General features: G+C 37.8%; 1 protein-coding gene across 1 annotated transcript; it reads right to left on the reverse strand.

Moving 5' to 3' along the window:
* Positions 1-167: 167 nt before the first annotated feature.
* On the reverse strand, positions 168-20,172 carry PHC3 (polyhomeotic homolog 3; the record flags this gene model as incomplete). Its single annotated transcript, XM_010173262.1, has 11 exons — positions 20,047-20,172; positions 19,121-19,279; positions 17,625-17,702; positions 15,897-16,055; positions 13,067-13,165; positions 10,387-10,627; positions 7,882-8,759; positions 6,222-6,372; positions 4,889-5,142; positions 3,891-4,047; positions 168-282 (listed from the first exon to the last, which is right to left on the reverse strand). Coding segments are annotated over exons 1-11 (2,417 nt in total), but the record flags the coding sequence as incomplete, so codon positions are not given.
* Positions 20,173-20,534: the final 362 nt, after the last annotated feature.

Genomic DNA, 20,534 nt, shown 5'->3' on the forward strand with positions numbered 1-20,534 from the left:
TTATATAAATATATATATTTTATATTATAATTTACCATAGTCCAGGTAGATTATAATTCAGGTAGAAGGCAGTAATGTTTTAGTGTTTCTGTATTTTTCAACATCAGAGATGATTTGGGTGCTATTCCATTAACCAGATAATGATAAGCAATAACTAGACAAGGTACCTTTTGGCACAGGACGTAGAGCAGAATCTTTTTGACCGCAGGAATTTATTAGAATATCCCATTTTTCCGCAAAATTCACACTTCAGAAGATCATTTTCAATTTCATCCAGTCCCTCTAAAGAAAGGCACAAAGAAGTCTGTTTCAATGACACAAAATTATGTTCAAATTTCTCATCTCAAGCAAAGAGGTAGAATATTTTCAAATATCTAAAATGCTTCATTAAATACATTGATTAACAGAAAATTATGCCAAACTAAGCAAGTAATAGATTTTACACTCTACAGAAAAGATCTCGAGTCAATTGAACCTTACTGAACCTTCAATTAAGTTATTCAATTAACTTAATCAGCTTTTTTGTTAAATTTCAAGCCATCCATGAGCAAGTATGCCCTCAACCACAGCGAACAACTGAAAACAAATTGAGAGTCCTCATGAATTGCTTATAAAGAGTTCATTAAGAGAACTAGGAATTCCACAGCCTAAATTCAAGCTCTTCTGTAATGATATAATAATGTATTAACCTTTTAAAATACTTCCTTTGAATAAGCAACTGCTACAACCAAAGGGACTTGTGAAAGCAAGTAAAATATTGAATCTTATCGATGAAAAAGATAAGCTGCATATAAGAAAAGGATTATAGCATCTACTGATTTACAGTCTACTGTTAACAGAGTATTTTTCTATTATGGGTGAGATAAGAAGGCACTTTTCCTGCTCCTTGTGAAGAACTCAAACACCAGCTGAGAGAAGCATCAGTGAAAAAAAAGCAAAGCAGGAATCACAGAATCACAGAATGTTGGGGATTGGAAGGGACCTCAAAGCCCAAAAGAAGGCAGTACAAGGCCACGAGGCAATACATGTCACACACTGAGTGTCTATGCTCTCTTCTGCTGGAAGCATATTTCATGTGTAGAGCACAGTCTGTACGTAGTTTAGAATAATGCCACTGTATCTGCAAACCAGCTTGACTTCTGGCATGGAGAAATACATCATAAGGAGCAAAGGAGTGGAAATGGCCCAAACTGAAATGTAACATTTTGTGTTCATTCAGGTTAAGTAAAAGAACTGCATGCCACATGGGTGCAAACATGGGCAAAGTACATTGCTCAAAAATTCAGAGGACTAAACAAACACACATTTCTCCCACAAAACAAGGGGAAATGGGTTTAAACTGAAAGAGGGAAGGTTTAGATTAGATATTAGGAAGAAGTTCTTCACTGTGAGGGTGGTCAGACACTGGAACAGGTTGCCCAGAGAAGTTGTGGCTGCTCCTCCCTGGAAGTGTTGAAGGCCAGGCTGGATGAGGCTTTGAGCAACCTGGTCTAGTGGAAGGTGTCCCTGCTGATGGCAGGGGGGTTGGAACTGGATGAGCTTTAAGGTCCCTTCCAATCCAAACCATTCTATGATTCTATGATTTCTAATTTATCTAAGTCACTGTTTCATATACTTTGCCTCTTGCTATTCACCTTCCGTGTTCGGACTTTACATAATAAGTTGCAAAAGCTACAAACTAGCCTTCTGTCCTAAACTCTTTGTTCACCTGTGATGCCAGCTGATGCAAATGCAAGTATTAAAGTTTAATTGAAAGATTTTAACTATGAATTTGTAAAAGTCTGTTATAGTGACGTTAACTCACTAAACTACTCACTAACACTAACTATTGTACTGACAAGGTAACAAATAAAAAAGCTTCAGTGCAGCAAAGAGCTGAAAATACTGAAAAGCTTATTTGAATAACATCTGATGTTTCAGTGTCAGACTGAAAATTACCACGTTCCAAGCCTCCAACTTCCTAAGTCAGTGTCACATAGGAAGTAAAAACTGGAATTAGAAAGACACCAAACCTGACCAACTTTTCAACCAAAGCTAAATAAATACCAGAGATGCATCCTTCAAATAAATCACTGTCTCTAAAAAAAACCCAACCAACAACCCTCACTCCCAAACCAGGTCATACTATGTGGAAAAGTGACCACAGTGTGAAGTGAAAATTGATGCCAAGAGCCTTTTCTTTTGCATATCAGGTGTTTCTAGCAGACCTGCAATCATACTCTGGTTTAGTACCAGAACATCTCCTTTGCTGTAGTTCTGCATACATGGATGTATCTCAATGGTGGATGTTCCAAAGCTATACTCTTGATCAAGAAAGCAAGTTTATTTAATATCAGTTTACTAAACAATTTACTAAGTTACCTAAGTCATGAGCTAAGAGATTTACAAGCCTCATTTCATGTGCAGAAAAGCAGTATAACTCCACTGAGTGGCAAAATAACCAAAAAATATCAAACAAGTCATACAATTTCCCAGATGATTATTTTTTTAAAGCCTCTTGTGCTCGATGCTTTCATGTCACTGGACTTCCCTCACTAAGAGCTGTTTAAATGGAAGCCCTCACTGGGAGATGATACCAAAAAAATTAACAGCAATTTTAAATTAAATGAAACAAAGGTTTAGAAAACTTCCAGTCACACTGCAGCCTTCCACTTTTAATTGGCCAGATGCTTGCCTTCTAAAATTTAGTGTCACGCCTACATGAAGGTTTGTGAATAAGGTATGGGCCTCTAATTGTTTTCCAGTAGAATATTGTGTAATATATTTGAAAAAATGGACTCACAAATACTCTTCCTGAATTCAGAACACTTTGTAAAGCAAGCTTTTTACCTTGTCAGCAATCCTTGATTTGGGTCTGACCCAATACACTTAATAAGCAGTAATGGATATAAATCATTGCAGTAAAAAATAATGCATCAGAATCTAATAATCTAAAAGATTGAATTTTGAGTTAATGGGTTTGCTGAGATACAGATGGATGCAGCCAACGTCCCTACTGCACTTCAGCACCAGAAGCCACAGTAATTAATGAACTGCCACTGGTGTTGCTACCTTGAAAGTTCCTGTGTAAAAAGATTGGGGGGGTGGATTGTTTTAATTAAGTGACAATTTACAACGTCTGGAGTGGGAAATAGTTGGAGGACAGCTATGGTGACACTTGCTACTGCTCAGGACATACTGTCCTGACTTTTTCCACTTCTCTGATGCAGACCTGTGGCAGCAGCAGGTACTGTATTTGTCCTTTCTTACCCTGCTCACTACAGATTTGATATGAAAGAGGGAAAAGAACTATGTTAAGAGAATGAAACTAAGAGTTGCATTAAGACAAATTTAAACAGATCACCAAAAACAACTCTTGTGCAATCTCTCAAGCTGTGGAAGAGAAAATTCAGAGGTGGTTAAAAAATTCTGGACTTCTAAATTTTTGATTAATTTATACAAAAATGTGAGTTAAAGAACAACTTGGCTTTTCTGCAGTGGGCCATGGTTTAATTTCCATTTCATGACACTCATGAGGCTGCCTACATTTGGGCTGGACAGTAATAGTGGTGTAACACATCCAAAATAGTTGATTGCTGAGTTCTAAAAAATCCATTATGATGATTATGTTGGATGCTGCATAGGGAAATTCTATTGATGTTTTTAGCTCATGAGTTGTGCCAGTGATCACTGTATTCTAAGCAGGACAAGTGCACAGTTTCTTGACATTTGTGTGCATCTACAGCAATTGCTGTTATAATGTGTAGCTAGTAAAAAACATTTCAAAATAGTTTCTATTAGAGAGAGTGTAAAGACTGGAGAAAGATTCCAGAAGTACAGATGGGATGGGATTCTGTAATACACACAGAACTGAAGGGAAAAAAATGAATGTTTAAACAAAAACTACAAACCTTCGGCGATCATATCCTCTATCTCTGTGTCTGATGAGTTGTCTGCATGTTTCGTATTCTGCAAGTCTGATTCAACACACACAACACTCATGATTTGACCTTCCACTACCAATCTTTTTTCTGCAGGCTGTTCTACCAGCAAAGATGAACGACTTACCTATTGCAATAAAAGCAAAGTTATTATTAACTGAATAACAAATAATAGAAAATAACATATGAGACTTAGCAGTCGTAACTGAGACTGGAATTATAGTTTCTATTCCATATCTATGAATCATTATTATATAGTGGCAAAGCTCTAAATACCACTTCTCAAATACAAAGACTCACTCCTGCTCTGCAGAGTTTGCAATTACATTTAACAAAGGAAGAAACACATTACACCTACAGAAGTGAAGGAATGGGAAAACGAGAGACATATTAAATTAGTTAATATGTCAGGCTCCTAGGTTTTAAACTGTCCATTTGTGGATTTAAAATTTTCAACAGTAATTCTTACCAGACACAGCACTAATCACACCAAGCTCACTAAGGGGCTTGTCAGTGCTTTAAGCAATAAAATGTTAACATTTAAGAATTATAACACCGACTCATCTCAGAGGTTTAAATTAAGGTATCGCTTAAATTGAGGTATCTAAAAGACAAATGTAAAACAAAGTTATTGCACGTGGTAGCTTAAAATCACTCTCTGTAGTTATCTCTGGATATAGCCTATCTACTTATCTGTGTGTTTTCAGTTAGTACCTTGTCATCCAGTGACACTGGCAAGCCAAACAATAGCATGAATTCCCATTATATACGTAAGACAACACAAACAGTATGCGAGTATATTGAAGTGCTGTAAGAAACAGGTTACCAATCAGGGAATAAAGGTCAAAACCAACATTTGAAACATGATTCAAGATCTAAATAGCTACTAGCCACAAATAACATCATCCTTAAAAAGAGTTTGCTTCAAAAATGAATAGTTAAAAATTCACAGCAACTTTTCCACTTACAGGGAATGGCTCTAGCCCCTCCTGAATCACAAAGCCTTCGATAACATGGGTCAGGATCTGTGGTTTAACAATAGCCTGCGGAGGTTTATTTTCTAGGCTAGGAATGCTGTTGGGCATTGATGTGCTGTTGCTCCTTGTTGTTGCTGCTGGAAGCAAAAGAGGTGGTGGTGGAATAGAGGCATGTGAAGGATCAGATGGAGATTTAATTACTGAGGCACTGACTGATGATGTCACTGAAGGCAGTCCCCCATGTTCTGAAAAAAAATTAACAAAGTATGTTATGTTTTTATCACTTATGTCCAAACGTTGCCTCAGAATTCTAGAAGTAAGAGGTGATAAACACACTCAGCTCTGCACCCATCATCCTGTAACACAGGCTTTTCCCTATGGTTTATAGATTTTACCTTCAGAAAAAGATGGTTTTCCTTGACAGACTATTCCACAAATGAAATGTAAACATTTTTGTTTACTCAGTACCTACTAAGTCTAGTTGGCCATTAATTACAAACACAAATCACAAATCCACAAGTCAAATTAAGAAACCAGTATTTTCAAACATTTGGATTCTCAAGACTGAGTAGCTGAGGTATTTCTAAAGAGAATTTATTTTCAGGGATGCTTTGAGACTCAGTGACCTGCATGGTCACGAGTATATACCACATCAAACCAGTAAGCACTCAGCTACACGTAGAGCATATATACACATACACCCTGTATTATGTATAGAGAGAGTACACATTGGTATATTTAGCACACCAGGGGAAGTTATGTTAGTTTGCAGGACAACAACTGATACAGACACGTATATCTTACAATTCAGCAAAGAATAAAAAATGTTCATTGGTAGCTTTTTTATTAGGACAGCTCCTTACTGTGGCATATAAAAAAAATGGTGACAAATAGACTCATACAGTGCAGTCAACCATTACAGCAGCAACTTGTGATTGTTGACCCTGATTCTGCAAAATCAATCTTTACACCGCAGCAGGCACCACATTTTGCCCGTATCATACAGCTATCACTTAAAGATTAACTGGAGATTGACAAATCTGTTCAGATTTTAGTACAAAAGTATATGCTAAAGAATTCAAATAAGTGTTTTCTATGCTGTGTGTTATCCAAATACCTATATAAGCTACATCTCTGGGACTGAACCATTTGTTCTATCACATGGATTTCTAATATATTTCATAAAGTTTCTTCTACTTAAAAAAAAATAATACCACTAAATTTAAAAAAAAAGATTAAAATAACAGATTTTTATTTTGAAACATCAATAACCAGGATAAGTTTCTAAGCAGAACAGCTACCTTAGTTTGACATTTGTTCTTACCTGCCAAAGGATCTTCTGAATTAAGTGCCTCTCCATTCCCCAAGGTTATGGCTGGTGGAGACAAAGTGGGTGGCGTAGGTGTTCTAGCCATATGGACACAATCCGATTCCTCAGGCATCTCTTCCTCGCATACATTCTCCACTTGGTAAATCTGCATCCAACAAACTATTGCTTTAGAGAGATTTCCATTCTATCTTAATACCTTAAAAGAGTTGCATAAATACAGTTTTTAAAATAAATTACTTGATAGAGTGTTAAAATACGCTAATCTCCTAATAAAACACTAGTTTCCAAACTGCATGTAAAACAAGTCTGAGGACATCACAATGTCCAAGAAAAAAATTAAAGTATTTTGTTACAAACAGCAAAGCAGAAAGAGGTAGAGTTCTCCTATCAAGCAGACCAGAGAACTTGACTTTTTCAATATCTTATCTTCATAGTTTACTGTATTTTTATTTATACACATATTTGTAGCTATTTAAATGGCAAAATGTAAACTTTATAACATAACAAGTGTGCAAATAGTTCTCCAACTTATACAGCAGTATAATCAAATCAAGTATTTCAGAAGAGTACACCAAGACTATCAAGCACTAGTGGTTATAAGAGATTATGAGGTATTTTCCCCAAAACTATTAAAGTAAATTTACGTTAATTACTGACAGCCAGTTTAGCAGATTAGGATGTAAAATACCACCTTGTCAAAAGCAAACCTGGCTTCTTCTCTTCTGCCCAATTTCTACATGAAATATCAGACAGTTGAGATTAGCATTACCCTCTTAATATAAATTAAAAATAAACTGCACACCTTCTTCCTTAACCTGTTGGTAGCCTGAAAAAAGCCTATAACACCTGTTAAATCCTTTGCTCACGCTACCACTACAGCCATCTTAAATGTCAGCCTTATTTGCATATCATTTTATTTCACTGATATTTCACTGTAGATGACTTTAGTTCAGTGTGAGTGAAGCTGAAACCTTCAGTTACAAACTGCAGATGTCCAAGACTAACACTGAACTAAATTAAATGGCAGTGATGGGGAACACCCACCAAGAGAGCATAAAAAATTTCCCTACTCTTTTATGAAAATGATTCTTTTCAATGTTAGTTCAAGATTAATTATCCAGAACTCTATTATCTTAATAATTTGCTATACACCTTCACACATAGTATAGAAATGATCCTCCCACTCAAAATTTCAACTGCCTATGCTGTATTTGTATTAACATAAAAGAGGTAAAAGCTTACAGTCCATATGATATATTTATAAAAATTCACTTCATTGACATGTATTTACTTGCTTTTTTAACTTAATATATTTATAAAAATTCACTTTGATGTAAACATTGACATGTATTTACTTGCTTTTTTAACTTTAGATATGCTGCAATTTCATCAAGAGGTAAGATTTTTAGGTCAAAAAGCTGCACTTTCCTGATTCTTGGTTGGTATTCTTGACTGATGATCCATTACAAAAAGCCCAAAAAAATGAGAGGAAAATGTCTATTGATTTCTTAAACCTCATTTCTGTAACCAAAAGGTTTCTCCTGGTCCTCTCTCTAGCACCTGGTTTAGCTGCCTCTGAAGTCAACAGGCTGGATTTACAGGTCTTTAGAGAAGCCAAGGATAAAGAATAAAGAACTGCAATATTACCACTTACCACTGGAGTTTCAATTGGTACTGATGGCTGCACTTGAAGATTTACTGCAACAGTCTGTGGTGGTGGAAGAGTTTGAAATGGCAGCTGGACTAAAGCTTCTGCAGCAGGAAGTTCTTCCTCAGAAACCAAAGTGTTTTGAACCAAAACCTGGCCCTGGGATAGAATTTCAGGCTGCACTTGTAAAGACTGCACAGACTGCAACGGCAGTTGTTGAATCTGGGTTGAAGATGCTGACAGCTGAGGAGGAGCTGCGAGAGGGATAGGTGTGGACTGCAAGGAGGAATATTGCTGGTGTGGTGTTGAGGACACAATCTGTTGGCTTGGAGAAACTAAACTGGGCTGATCAACTGACCCTATGTGTACAGCAGGGGAAGATGGAAGTGGAAGGTGTGATGGAAGATTAAGTGGCTGTGCAATTGGTCGAACAGGATTAGTACTGGTTTGCTGAGAAGCAGTCTGCTCTGGCTGAAGAGCTGTTGGCACAAGGGAGTTTGCTTGTGACTGAATAAGTGCTTGAGGGTGAATAATTATTGTGGGTGATTGACTAGGGGAGTGAGAAGGTGGAGGGGACACCACTACTGACTGCTGAGCTGACTGGGATGGAGTAGGAGATAGCGTTAGAGGTGGAGGATGGATGTGAATAGGTGAGCAATGAGATGGGACACTGCTGGGACCCGGAGGAAGACCATGGCTTGGGAGTGGTAAACAGTGCTGCGATGGAGGGGGGTCCTGACCCGAAGAAGTCTGGAGTGCAATTGGCTGGACTTGCTGCTGCTGTTGCAATATCAGCTGATGATGGGAAATCTTTGGAGGTGGTGAATGAAGTGGGATCTGCTGATGTTTTACTAGAGAATGAGGTTGCAATGGAGAATATGAAGCTGTGAGGGAGGAAAAGAAGTGATAATCAGTATTTATTTCTATAAGTCCAGAGCACTTTATAAAAAATATTAAAAGAAAGGAAGTTTTTACTTTAAAGTAAGACCAGCACAACTTTTTCAACCACTCTTATCTATGTATAGAAATATCTTCTTTGACAGCATACAGTGCACAAGAACAATTTATTAGGGGAATATATCAATTTCCAAAGCAAAATGCAGTAATGAATAAAGGAAAACAGCCATGCATACACATACGTACTTTCTATATAAAAGTATCTAAACTTATCATTTTGGTGCTAATTCTAACATTATTGCTGATCTAGTCTTTGCTGATTTAAGAATTTCATGCAACTTTAAATGGATTTAACCTTTGCTTTGAAACAGATCAGAATGGAAGAGATAAGCATGTCACAATCAACAGGATTTGTTGATAACTGCTAAGTTAAAGTTTGGGTAATACGATTTTAAAAGACCGAGAAAAATTCCAAGAGCTCAGCATGAATTAAAACCTTTCAAAGTATTTGCCTGGACTTGAACACACAAACTGAAAGGTATGAAAGTAAAACTAGTGCAGCTTCCAGAGATATCACATCCCCTTTAAGTGAACCACTGACTCACTAATAATTCCTTACAGCACACACACATATTTTCCTCCACATGCAAACCTCCTCTTGCTTTGTCTTTTCCACTTGAGAAACAACTAATTTGTTGTCTTTTTTATTAGTTACTCTGCTAGTGAAGATGGATTTTTTTCCTTAAACAAGTGAGTTCTAAGTCCATTAGGGCTCCATATCTCAAGAATATCTCTCTCGTAGCCCTACTCCTCTAACAGCTGCCATTAAGCCAACCTAAATTTCACAGAATTCAGACCAATTGTCTAGACAAGAAAGCTAAAATGCAATTACACTGCATGCAGTGTAAAAGCATATCTGAACAACTGCATGCTTATTTTGATTTATCTCTTAATGCAAAATACTAAGATTCTGTGGCACTGTTACCTATAGATTGATAAGAGTACTTGATGTAAGAACATTCTGATGACACGGACAAGATGGGGGGAAAAAAAAGAACCACCAACAAAATAGATTTCGCTAAGTGCAAAAGGCTTGAGGTGGTTTCAGCCCATGTATTGATTCTCAGAGACTGGGGGTGACATGTCCTGACAATAAGCATATGGAGAGACCAGTGATAATTATCATGTTTGTACTGTGATTCAGCTGTGTATTGTAACTGCTATACTGTGATTGCATGGTGATTTAAGAACACTGTTGTAGCCCTCTGCTAATAATTCTGTGTAATATCCAATATCAACAAATAAGTAAATTTACTATTAAACATTAAACTCTCTTCATGTGGAATATCTAGAACCACCCAGTCAGAGAGCATTGGACTCTGACAGAACCATAACATACAAATGTCAAGGAAGCTGTGGCTGCTCCTCCCTGGGAGTGTTGAAGGCCAGGCTGGATGAGGCTTTGAGCAACCTGGTCTAGTGGAAGGTGTCCCTGCTGATGGCAGGGGGGTTGGGACTGGATGATCTTTAAGGTCCCTTCCAACCCAAACCATTCTATGATTCTAAATTAACTTTAATTAAAATAACTTTCTCATAGCTCCATTTTCATCCTACCTGGTGTTATTAAGTGATGTATGCTGGATGTCCGGGTGACCGGTGTACTCCGGCACTCTGGAGTTGGGCTCTCGCCTTTTCTATTGCTTTCTGAGGGATCTGGCTGGCTGCCCTTGGAACTGGTTGCAGGTTTATTAGGGCACAGAGACAATGACTGAGTTTGATTGCTGCTCTTTGGTGGGCCATTCTGTGAACTTGACAACACACCCAACTTCTGACTGCGCAATGTCAAGTTCTGAACCTAGGAAAAGAGAAAAACTTGAAAAAACCCCAAACCATATAAACATCTATGACAAACATCCAGGCAAAAATAGCAAAAAATAACAGTATATAATGCTTCTCATCCCGTGTGATCAAAAATACATAAGACATTAAAAATCTGCATATCAAAGTATCTTTTAAGCCACAAAATTTAGAGAAGAATAGGGATCTTGGATTACTTCAGTGATAAAGAAAATACAGGAAAGTCTTTTTTGTCGTATTTTAAAAGAAATGGAAATTTTTCATTAATTTGAATTAAAACTTGCATATTTCTCTTTTATTGTGCCTTCAAAGTGTGCCACAAAGCACCTTAAGCAAATGCTGTTTTATTTTTATACAGATGCTGCACAAGTGCAGTGCTCTGTAAGTATGTCTGCAGAGACTAACACAAACCAGAGCCTTGGCTAGTCAGTGGGACCAGAATCTGCTGTTATCCATGTTTTAACAAACCTGAGCCCTTTATTTCTCCAGCAATATTAATGTACCTTTTCATCATGACACCTCCAACGTCACATGAAACAAAAGGTTTGCCTTGGGAAATGTAAATCAGTCAGTGATTATTTTCACTGATGTCTGTTATACCACAGCCAGATTCTGTGCAGAATGATCCCAGCTTTCCAATCCTACATGCTGAGCTAGAATTTTATTTTCAAGGATCAAGATTGCTCTTGTAGCACTAATTTACATTATACTTTAGATGAAAAAGAGGAATAATTATTATCACCATCCACTATTTTGATTACATAATCCCTTCCTCACTGAACAGTTAGTACTTGTGTAATGAACAAACAGCTGGCTGACATTTTACTTCTCACTGTTCAGTGTGCTAACACAGGATGCATTCAAATCCTGTTCTGAAGACAACGGTGTTTGTTTCCTTACTGGCATGCATGAGGCATTTACTGAAATCCTATCTCTCCGAGTACAAATCAACCTTCAGAACAGCTTAACAGATAAGGAAGCTAATCTGAGACATCCAGGTCATGTATGAGGGGGCCATATATGAAAAGAAAAAAGTATGAAAGCAGAAGGCAAGAAAAGTAGGAGAGAAGTGTCAGTTCACCCAACAGGACGTGTTAGGTGTGCCACTGAGACACTGCTAATCATTTATGCACTTTGGAGTTCCTCTGACATCTCTACATGGAAGATGACACTGTGAGACCACTATACTGTGCCTTCACAAACATCTTGGCCAAGTGTAATATATACATCTAGTATATAACCAAATGCATTTTTTTCTTATTAACTGGCATTGCCTACCTGCTCAGGTTTGCTTATGTGGTAAACAAAGACATTTCTCTCAACCCAGCTGACTGAAAGCCCAAGGACACATTTATCACAAGGTAAGAAAAATTAAGTGTACCAGTGTTAAAGCTTTTCCATTGCCTCACTGACTACGGATGAAACTGGATCTTTGCAATGTCACTGCTGCTATAGAAACTACCAGACAACCAAGGTTAACAACACCTGGTTGTTAATAAGACAGTACTGAACACTGAGAGGGGAGAGGAACAGCTTGAGTTTGGCAGGGTCACCACAGCAGAGCACCTGACTGAATAACACTCTATGGTGGGGGGTGAGATTGTACTGTCTGTCTGCAGTGATGCCTCAGGAAATGCAAAGAGAGCTGTTAGCCCATCCAGTAACCTCCCTGCACTTTCCAACTTGATCTGCAGAATCTGAAGGAAAGAGGCAGCTGTGATAAAGGTTAATGAGGCACAATAACTTCAAGAGTGAAGGAGCAGTCTGTCTTTTCAATGAAAGCTGAACTGATGAACTTAACATTGTGTGCTTGCTCAACAACATCCTGTACAAACACAGAGTTCAATTCCAGCAAGCTCTGCCCGCCTCACATACCTACTGGAAAAGCAAAAGGAAGGCAAGCTTCAATGATCTGACATTACCTCAGAACTGGGACATAGCTTTAAGGTCTTCAAGTCTATTAGAATCTTCTGAAGGGGTCAACAAACACAAGGTCAGAGAACATTCAACTGATATAATTTATTTGGATTTCTAAAAGGTTTCTAAACCAGGTCTGTTTATCAAAGCCTTTTAAAGAAACTAAGATCAAAGAGAAGATCTCTCATGATATCATAGATTTGTTAGATAAATGTTCACTTTTCACACCAGAAGACTGTGACTAATATGATCTGTAACAATAGGTACAATTATGTAGATTTTTTTCAGATGATAAATACGTTGAGCAGTGAAAAGGTGATACAAGTTCATGAAGTTATTCAAGGTAATAAAGATGAGAGCTAATTACAAAGACCTAAAGTGTCATATTCAGGATCTCAACTGTATCTATGACACAATGAGTGATAATGGCAAAAAGAAGACACTGAAGTTGTACATAACCAGTACCCATTAATAGGTTTTATATGCAAGTAAACTTAAGCAAAATTTTACACAAGCTCACCTGAGTAGCTGCAGACTGACAGGATGATGAGGAAGATGAAGAGACAACAGGAATGTCAGACTGGACAGCAGCCACAGTGGTTGCAGGAGTAAAAATAAGCTGTTAAGCAAGAAAAAAAATATCTGGTAACAGATTGAAACTTTGAAAATATGTGAAAGAAATGCAATATTTTAAAGAGAGATATATAAGTTACATGTAGTGATATACAGCTGCTTTTTTATTTTCAGATGAATTTATTCAAAGAACAATTTGTCATGGTAGTTTAAGTAAATAAATTTAAAAGATAATAATGTAAAATAAATATAATAATGTAAAATATTTGTTCTACATATTCAGAAAAATCTCATATAGACATATGTATAATCTTTCATACAAGCATTTTAAAGAGGACTTTCCTGTCAATATTACAAATTACTGAAACAAAGGCAAAAACGTCAAGAGAGCAGCCCGGTATCTACAATACTACAGAAAGAGATCTTCCAGTCTGGCAAAATGTTACTCAACAAGCAGAGTTGTTCTGGCAACTTTCACTATGCTATTTAAGTTTCATAGTGAGAACAGGTATCATACAACCAACCTGAAATTACCAGCTTCTAGCATACTTAACTGTCATTAATTCCTTTATAGGCAATATAGCAAAGACAAACTTCACAGAAGGCTTTCAAGAGAGATCATTAGTTAGTTTTCCATATTTCTAAGGATATCTCAACTTAAACATTAAAGTATTTATCTGGAATTGAACCAAGCTGGTGATGAAGCTGTTATGAGCTAGCTAGAGGTAAGAGTTGACCCTTCTACAGAAAATTAAAAGCCAGGTGACGAAGAAAAATGCATGACTTTTAGTATGTTAGAAACACCAAAAGATGGGTATGACATGTTTGAAATACTGAAGCTTGAAAAATGATCTTGCAATATCATTCTAAACAGAAACTAATAGGGTAAGTTTCCCTCTTGATGCTGGGGTCTAAAGCAGTGATTCAAATAAGCATTTGACATTGACAGTCTAGATGAAAATTTAGTGTAAATGAACAGGAAAACTAGCAATAATCCATGTCATGGAGAGAGACTGCTGCTACAAAAACCAGCAACCTCATCCTCAAACTGCTTCAGCTCCTACGTTGTCAATGCATATTGAAAGGCAGTGACATGAGATTAATTAGTAACTCCTGTTCTGTTACATTGTACTAGGTGCATTCAGCATCTCGCTTTTCCAACAAACCAGAGACTCAAGAAATCCTTCCACTGGCAAACTGATAATCAGGCATTTGATCTTTAAATCCTTACCTTCAAGATATCCTACTTTTTTCAATGAACATGTAGAAGAACAATAGCCAAAGAAAAAGTGAGTTGAACATAGAAAGCTCTGGTTGTTAACTCATGCCATAATAGTGTCTTTGGCCTTTACCAAGTACTGATTGGTACCTGAGCATAGAATCATAGAATGGTTTGGATTGGAAGGGACCTTAAAGATCATCCAGTTCCAACCCCCCTGCCATCAGCAGGGACACCTTCCACTAGACCAGGTTGCTCAAAGCCTCATCCAACCTGGCCTTCAAGACTTCCAGGGAGAAGCAGCCACAGCTTCTCTGGGCAACCTGGGCCAGTGTCTGACCACCCTCACAGCCAAGAATTTCTTCCTAAAATCCAATCTAAACCTCCCCTCTTTCAGCTTAAACCCATTTCCCCTCATTTTGTCATTAACTGCCCTTATGAAAAGTCCCTCCCCAGCTTTCTTGTAGCCCCTTCAGGTACTGGGAGGCCGCTATAAGATCTCCCCAGAGCCTTCTCTTCTCCAGGCTGAACAGCCCCAACTCTTTCAGCCTGTCCTCATAGGAGAGGTGCTCCAGCCCTCGGATCATCCTGGTGGCCCTTCTCTGGACTAGTTCTAACTGGTCCATATCTTTCTTATGTTGGGGGTTCCAGAACTGGACACAGAACTCCAGGTGGGGCCTTACAAGAGCAGAGTAGAGGGACGGAATCACCTCCCTCGACCTGCTGCCCACGCTTCTCTTGATGCAGCCCAGGATACGGTTATTGGCCTTCTGGGCTGCAAGCGCACACTGTCTGCCTGCTCGTGTTCAGCTTCTCACTCACCACCACTCCCAAGTCCTTCTCTTCAGAGCATTCACGTACAGCTTCAGTAATTTCTATGAAACCCCACACAGACTGGAAGGTTCGATTCATATGAAACTCACTAGAGAAAATACTAAATTAAATTTAAAAAATAAATCATTAAACAGATTTTTTTTTTTTAAGTTGTCCACTGGGAAATGGAAACACCATATTGACAGGAAATTGCAAGAATCTAATGGGTTTCATGTGAATCCAAAGAGAATGAAAGGTATATATTTAACTCAAATTCTAGAGACAATAATGCAAAGGACAATCTTAGTTAAATACAAGAAAATTTTAATGAAGAGTCAGAATTCTGAATGTTACCAGTGCACTGGAAAATAATCCACCTTAAACACAGACAGATTCCAGCATGTCCTTCTACAGAGCCAGAAAACATAGGTGCTCTTTTTCTATTTTTCCTATACTTGAGCAATTTAATAACTGTAGTACAACCAAGTTAAAAGCACTTGAGCAAACTTCACCAGAGAACTAGGTGACAGCAATCCTTTCACTTCTGATGTCTACAGTGTTTCAGAGGATACATATTCACAAATTAGTGACTAAACACTCAATGCAACCTGAAACTAAAGAAAAATATTTATAAAAAATTTATAGAAACAAAATAAAAACTGAAGCAGTTAAATTGCAGTGGGGTTTTTTCTGAGGGGCAGGGGAAGAACCAAACCCAAGCTTAATAATTGTAATCAGAACTTACCATTTGAGCTCGTAGATACATTTGAGCCTGGCTTGCACTCAGGGTTGGAGAGGTGCTCCCCAGCAACATAGTCTGTTGGGTAATACTGCTGCTGGTGGTGTTGGAGGTCTGTGAACGGCCTATTATCTGTGCAGGTGTAGGAGAGGTGGAGAGGTTAATCTAAGGAAACAAAAATATTGCTTCTGTCATGGAAATTCATTCATCCTAAGGTCTAAAGCCAGAAAGCCTTTGATAAAAATGGCAGGGGCAGTTGAAATCTCTGAACTGTAAAGATATCAAAAAATATATTGAGCCAATCATCACAGAACTGGATTCTGGCAAGACTGTACATTTCTGTTCTTAAACTGCAAGCATCCATTTAGCAGTAAATAATAATGAGTTACAAGTATAAACAATGATACAATGAAATCTGAAAAATATACCTCATAGAAATACACATTTACAGAACATGTAGCACCAGCTTGCAATGTTTTATGAAAAACAATTTTAATATTTAAGCATCTTTAAATGTTTATATTATCTGAATGGACTGATGCCTTCTGTTATGCTTGTATGCAACCTGATCAGGACACTTCTTTATGCTGCCATATATGGCCTTTGATTCCACATTTAAAAATGACTGGAAACTAAAACTTTCTAGAATTTCATATTAAATGAAATATTTAATCCTGAACAATTCCTCTTTAGCATATTCTCAAGCAAAAGCTGTTGTGATTTTGGTTTGGGGTTTGTTTTTTTTTATATTCCTAACCAATCTAACAGAGTTAAGTGCCCAGCTATTTTTCATCACTTACTCAAAAGATTTCCTTGAAAAATCCCAGCCCAATTATTGTTGGTTTAACATCAGACATCTTTAAAGACTTCCCTTCCTAAATTTAACAAATTAATCATTCATTTTACTTCTAACAACTGTAAGCCAAAGCAATGCTATGAGAGCTCAAAAAAATACACAGTTAAATCACTGAAGCTATGCACTGAAGTCATGAACAGATCGAGGGCATGATTAATAAGCAGGATGTCTGTAGGACTAACAAAGTGCTACTCAAAACAACTGTAGAACTGTACGTAAGAGACTGTGCAAATTACACATCTGAAAATGCCACTTAAAGAAATACAGCATGAACTCAACACAGAGCTGCTCACAACTGAAACCTGAGCACATGCCTAGAATATGGATAAAGTAATTGAAAGTGCATAAAAGATGCATGATAAAGGATGATAATCAATAAAAGAATGGATGTTATAAACATTTAACCAGTTTCATATATATATGTGTGAGCACTGACTTGGATTCTTTAGATTTGGTGCTCTTTAATCACTGATACAGAGAGTTATGATTTTAACCTACAACAGCACCCTGAATAAAGAAACTAACGTGAAAAATCCAGTAAGAAATCATGTGAGAAAGGAAAGCTCAGGGAGTGGCTCCTGCAGTGGTCTGAACTAGTGCTTGTGGAGTGAGCAGCTGCCCCTCAGAGCACCAAGAGTGGTCTGGGACTGGGGAAGCCTCCAACGCTGGCCAGAACGATAGCAGCTGGCAGCACAAATCAGGCTGACTGTCAGATGCCAGAAACATAGTCAATACCTACTACAGAGTCGTCATACTTCTATTTACTGTCATGTTAACCATACAAATTTAAATACTAAAGTCTTTTCTGTTTTTCAAATAAGTTATTTAATAACCAAGAAGGGTTGAGAATGGATGGAGGGCTTTGTTCAGTTACGTACCGAGGTCTGCGACATGCTTGACTGCTGAGTGACACTCCCAGTGGGGGAAGTACATTGCCTCCCACCTGACAGGCTTGCCTAAATAGCAAGAATATGTGTCAAATATTGAAATCAAAAAGTGTTTAAGTGATGTTCATATTATTGCATAAACCACCAGAAACATCCCTCTCTACCATTACCTTTTCCCTGAGTTAACAGTGAAAACGCTTTACTCAGTGGAATTAGTCTTCAGCAAAGTGCACTCTGCACTACAGACTGACACCTGAGAGGTGCTAAATGCCCTGAATCCCTACCCAATTTCAGGGACTCAGAGTCTTGCAGATCAAGACCTGAACAAAAACTATCTGAGGGAAACTCTTATCAAACTGTTAATGATCAGCTCACTAACCTATGGTGCTCAGAACTTAGAATGTGACATCATTAAAAACTGGCATTATTAAAACTCACGTCATAATTTTTATTGTGATCAGAATCCTCTAAAAATAAAACAAACTTTATAAATGCTGTAAAGAACACTCTCATATTCCAGAATGATAATTTATGTAAGCACATCTAGTGCCTGTAACAGTACACTATTCCAGCCCTTCAGATGAAGACAGGACAGTAATTTAGATTTTGGTGTTAAGAGACTGCACATGAAAACTTCTTTGCTTTCCCCAATCTGATTTTCTTTGTCTCGGTAACTGTATATGCACACACAAATCTGCCACAAAAAACCCAACATCAATATATTACCATCATCTACTGGAAAAGGTATAGAAGAAAAAGCCAGGAGCACAGAAGACCCAGTCCCAGTTCTGACAACAAACAGCTGTATCCCTGAAGTCTTTAACTCCATTTTAGCATTTCCATGTGTAAAATCATTAACAACCACCTATCCCTGCAGGATGGTGTTCTCAATCCAAAGTCAACTGAGGTCAAAGGAAATCTTCCCACTGCTTCAGTTTTCAAAATGGGTTTCCTCCAGTGTTCACTAATGTTAAAAGCCATGCTTCAGAAATGAAATGTCATTTACTTCCTACAGTTCCAAACTCAGAGTTAAAATTTAATTTTGACATTACTTAGAATGCAGCCAAATGTGTGTCAAAACACACCGAGATACCAGGTGTTCATTAATTTGATTTGATTTCACTAAGATACATTGCTATTCATTGCTTTCCCCATCAACTTGTAGAAAAAAATATGGGATGAAGATTGAAGTAGTCTATTTTTAATATTTATTTTATTCCTGTTTGATGATTTACATGATGCATTATAATGTATGCAATAAAGCATGGAATGGTCGCCTACTGGAGCATCTATAACACTGGACAAAATCCTCCAAATTGGAGGAAGATACAATTTAAAATAATAAAGTCATTAAAATATAACAGTAAATTATTGTGAGGCATTAAGCTCAGGCACTTAAGCTGTTATTATGTTTGACAATGTTTTAGAATTGTAGTCCTGCTCTTGAAAGTAGTACAGCACTCTTGTTCAGCAATCTTCGCTCTCACCTGTGGTACAGTTGCCAGACTCTGAAATTGGGTACTGCTTAAGTGCTGCTGCTGCAAAGCAGCAGTCTGCAGCATTAGATGCTGCTGTTGGGCTGCATACATCTGCTGGAGGTACTGAGCAGCTGAGCTAGGAGGACGATGCAAGGCCTGCTGAATAACCTGTGACGAATCAGTAGGTAATTAATTACAATTACAAAGTACACACCATGCTGACATGATGCTGAAGTTTACCTTTACAAGGAAATAAAAACCAAATAAATTCTTCTCACACCAATTTAAGTAATACTGAACTTGCTCCATCACTGTTCTCAACCAAGTCACAGAATATAGTCAACATAAATATAATCACATTTGCAAGGAAAGCCTGACAATACAGCATCATTCATAACCCAACATCCAAACCTCTCAGGTTCTTGTCAACAAGTCCTACATAATGTTCCCCTTTTGAAAGATCAGGATACCATGAGAGATACTCAATTATCAAACCAAACAGAATGGCACAGAGTTTGAGGAGGCCTAATTTAAAGAACAGCAAGAGGAGGCTGGATCCAAAGCAGCATTTACACCCATACCTGGATCCCTGTAGTTAATGTTGGTCAAACAAACAGCTTTATTTTGTGTTATTTTGTAAAGGTTTATGTTAATATTCCATACCTTCAGGGGATGGTGGGGAAAAAATAATAAAGCAAACTTTCTAGCACAGTATTTCCCCCTCCCTTACTTGGGAGGCAGGCCTGGACTCTGCACTATTCTTAAGTGGTCTGATACCCTCTGACAAACAGTATCTTCTGAGAACCAGTAAATCAGATACTGAGAAAAAAAAACAGCAATTAAGAATGGAAATTTAATCTTGTGTAAAGTATTGTGCAATGCCTGCATTTGAGAGCACTGTACAGGACAGGAAAATGCATCTCACAGCCCAGTACCTGGACGGCATGTCTGTCAGAGCCGCTGTAGACAGAGATCTGTGGCAGCTGTGTCCGGGAGGTGGAGGTGGTGGTGATAGTAGTTGTAGATGCAGAACATGTTGTTGTGTTTGGTTCATTCTCCATAGCTATGCAGTGTTCATCCAGCCTGGCAGAATTGAAATAAAAGTGGTTCACAAACAGAAGGACAGTACACACTGATTTTAAAGGAAAAAAAATAACAATAATAATTAAAAAAATAAATCTAAGCTTTGCTGAGATTGAATAATGGACATTTTCCAAATGGAAAAGTTTGCAGGATTTGCTATTACTTGATGGAATTTGTTGAGAGATGCCATTATAATCTTCTAGGATCCATCAGGAGTAGCACTAGGTGAGCAGTTTAGGAATACATGCAAGACATCCAGCAAGCTAAGTGGGAGTAGTGCCGCATCCCTCTTCCCCACAGCACAGCAACTGCTGGCTGAACATCCAGCAAACCACGTTCT

Source organism: Antrostomus carolinensis, unplaced genomic scaffold (assembly GCF_000700745.2).
Source record: "Antrostomus carolinensis isolate BGI_N321 unplaced genomic scaffold, ASM70074v2 scaffold39818, whole genome shotgun sequence".
NCBI lineage: Eukaryota > Metazoa > Chordata > Aves > Caprimulgiformes > Caprimulgidae > Antrostomus > Antrostomus carolinensis.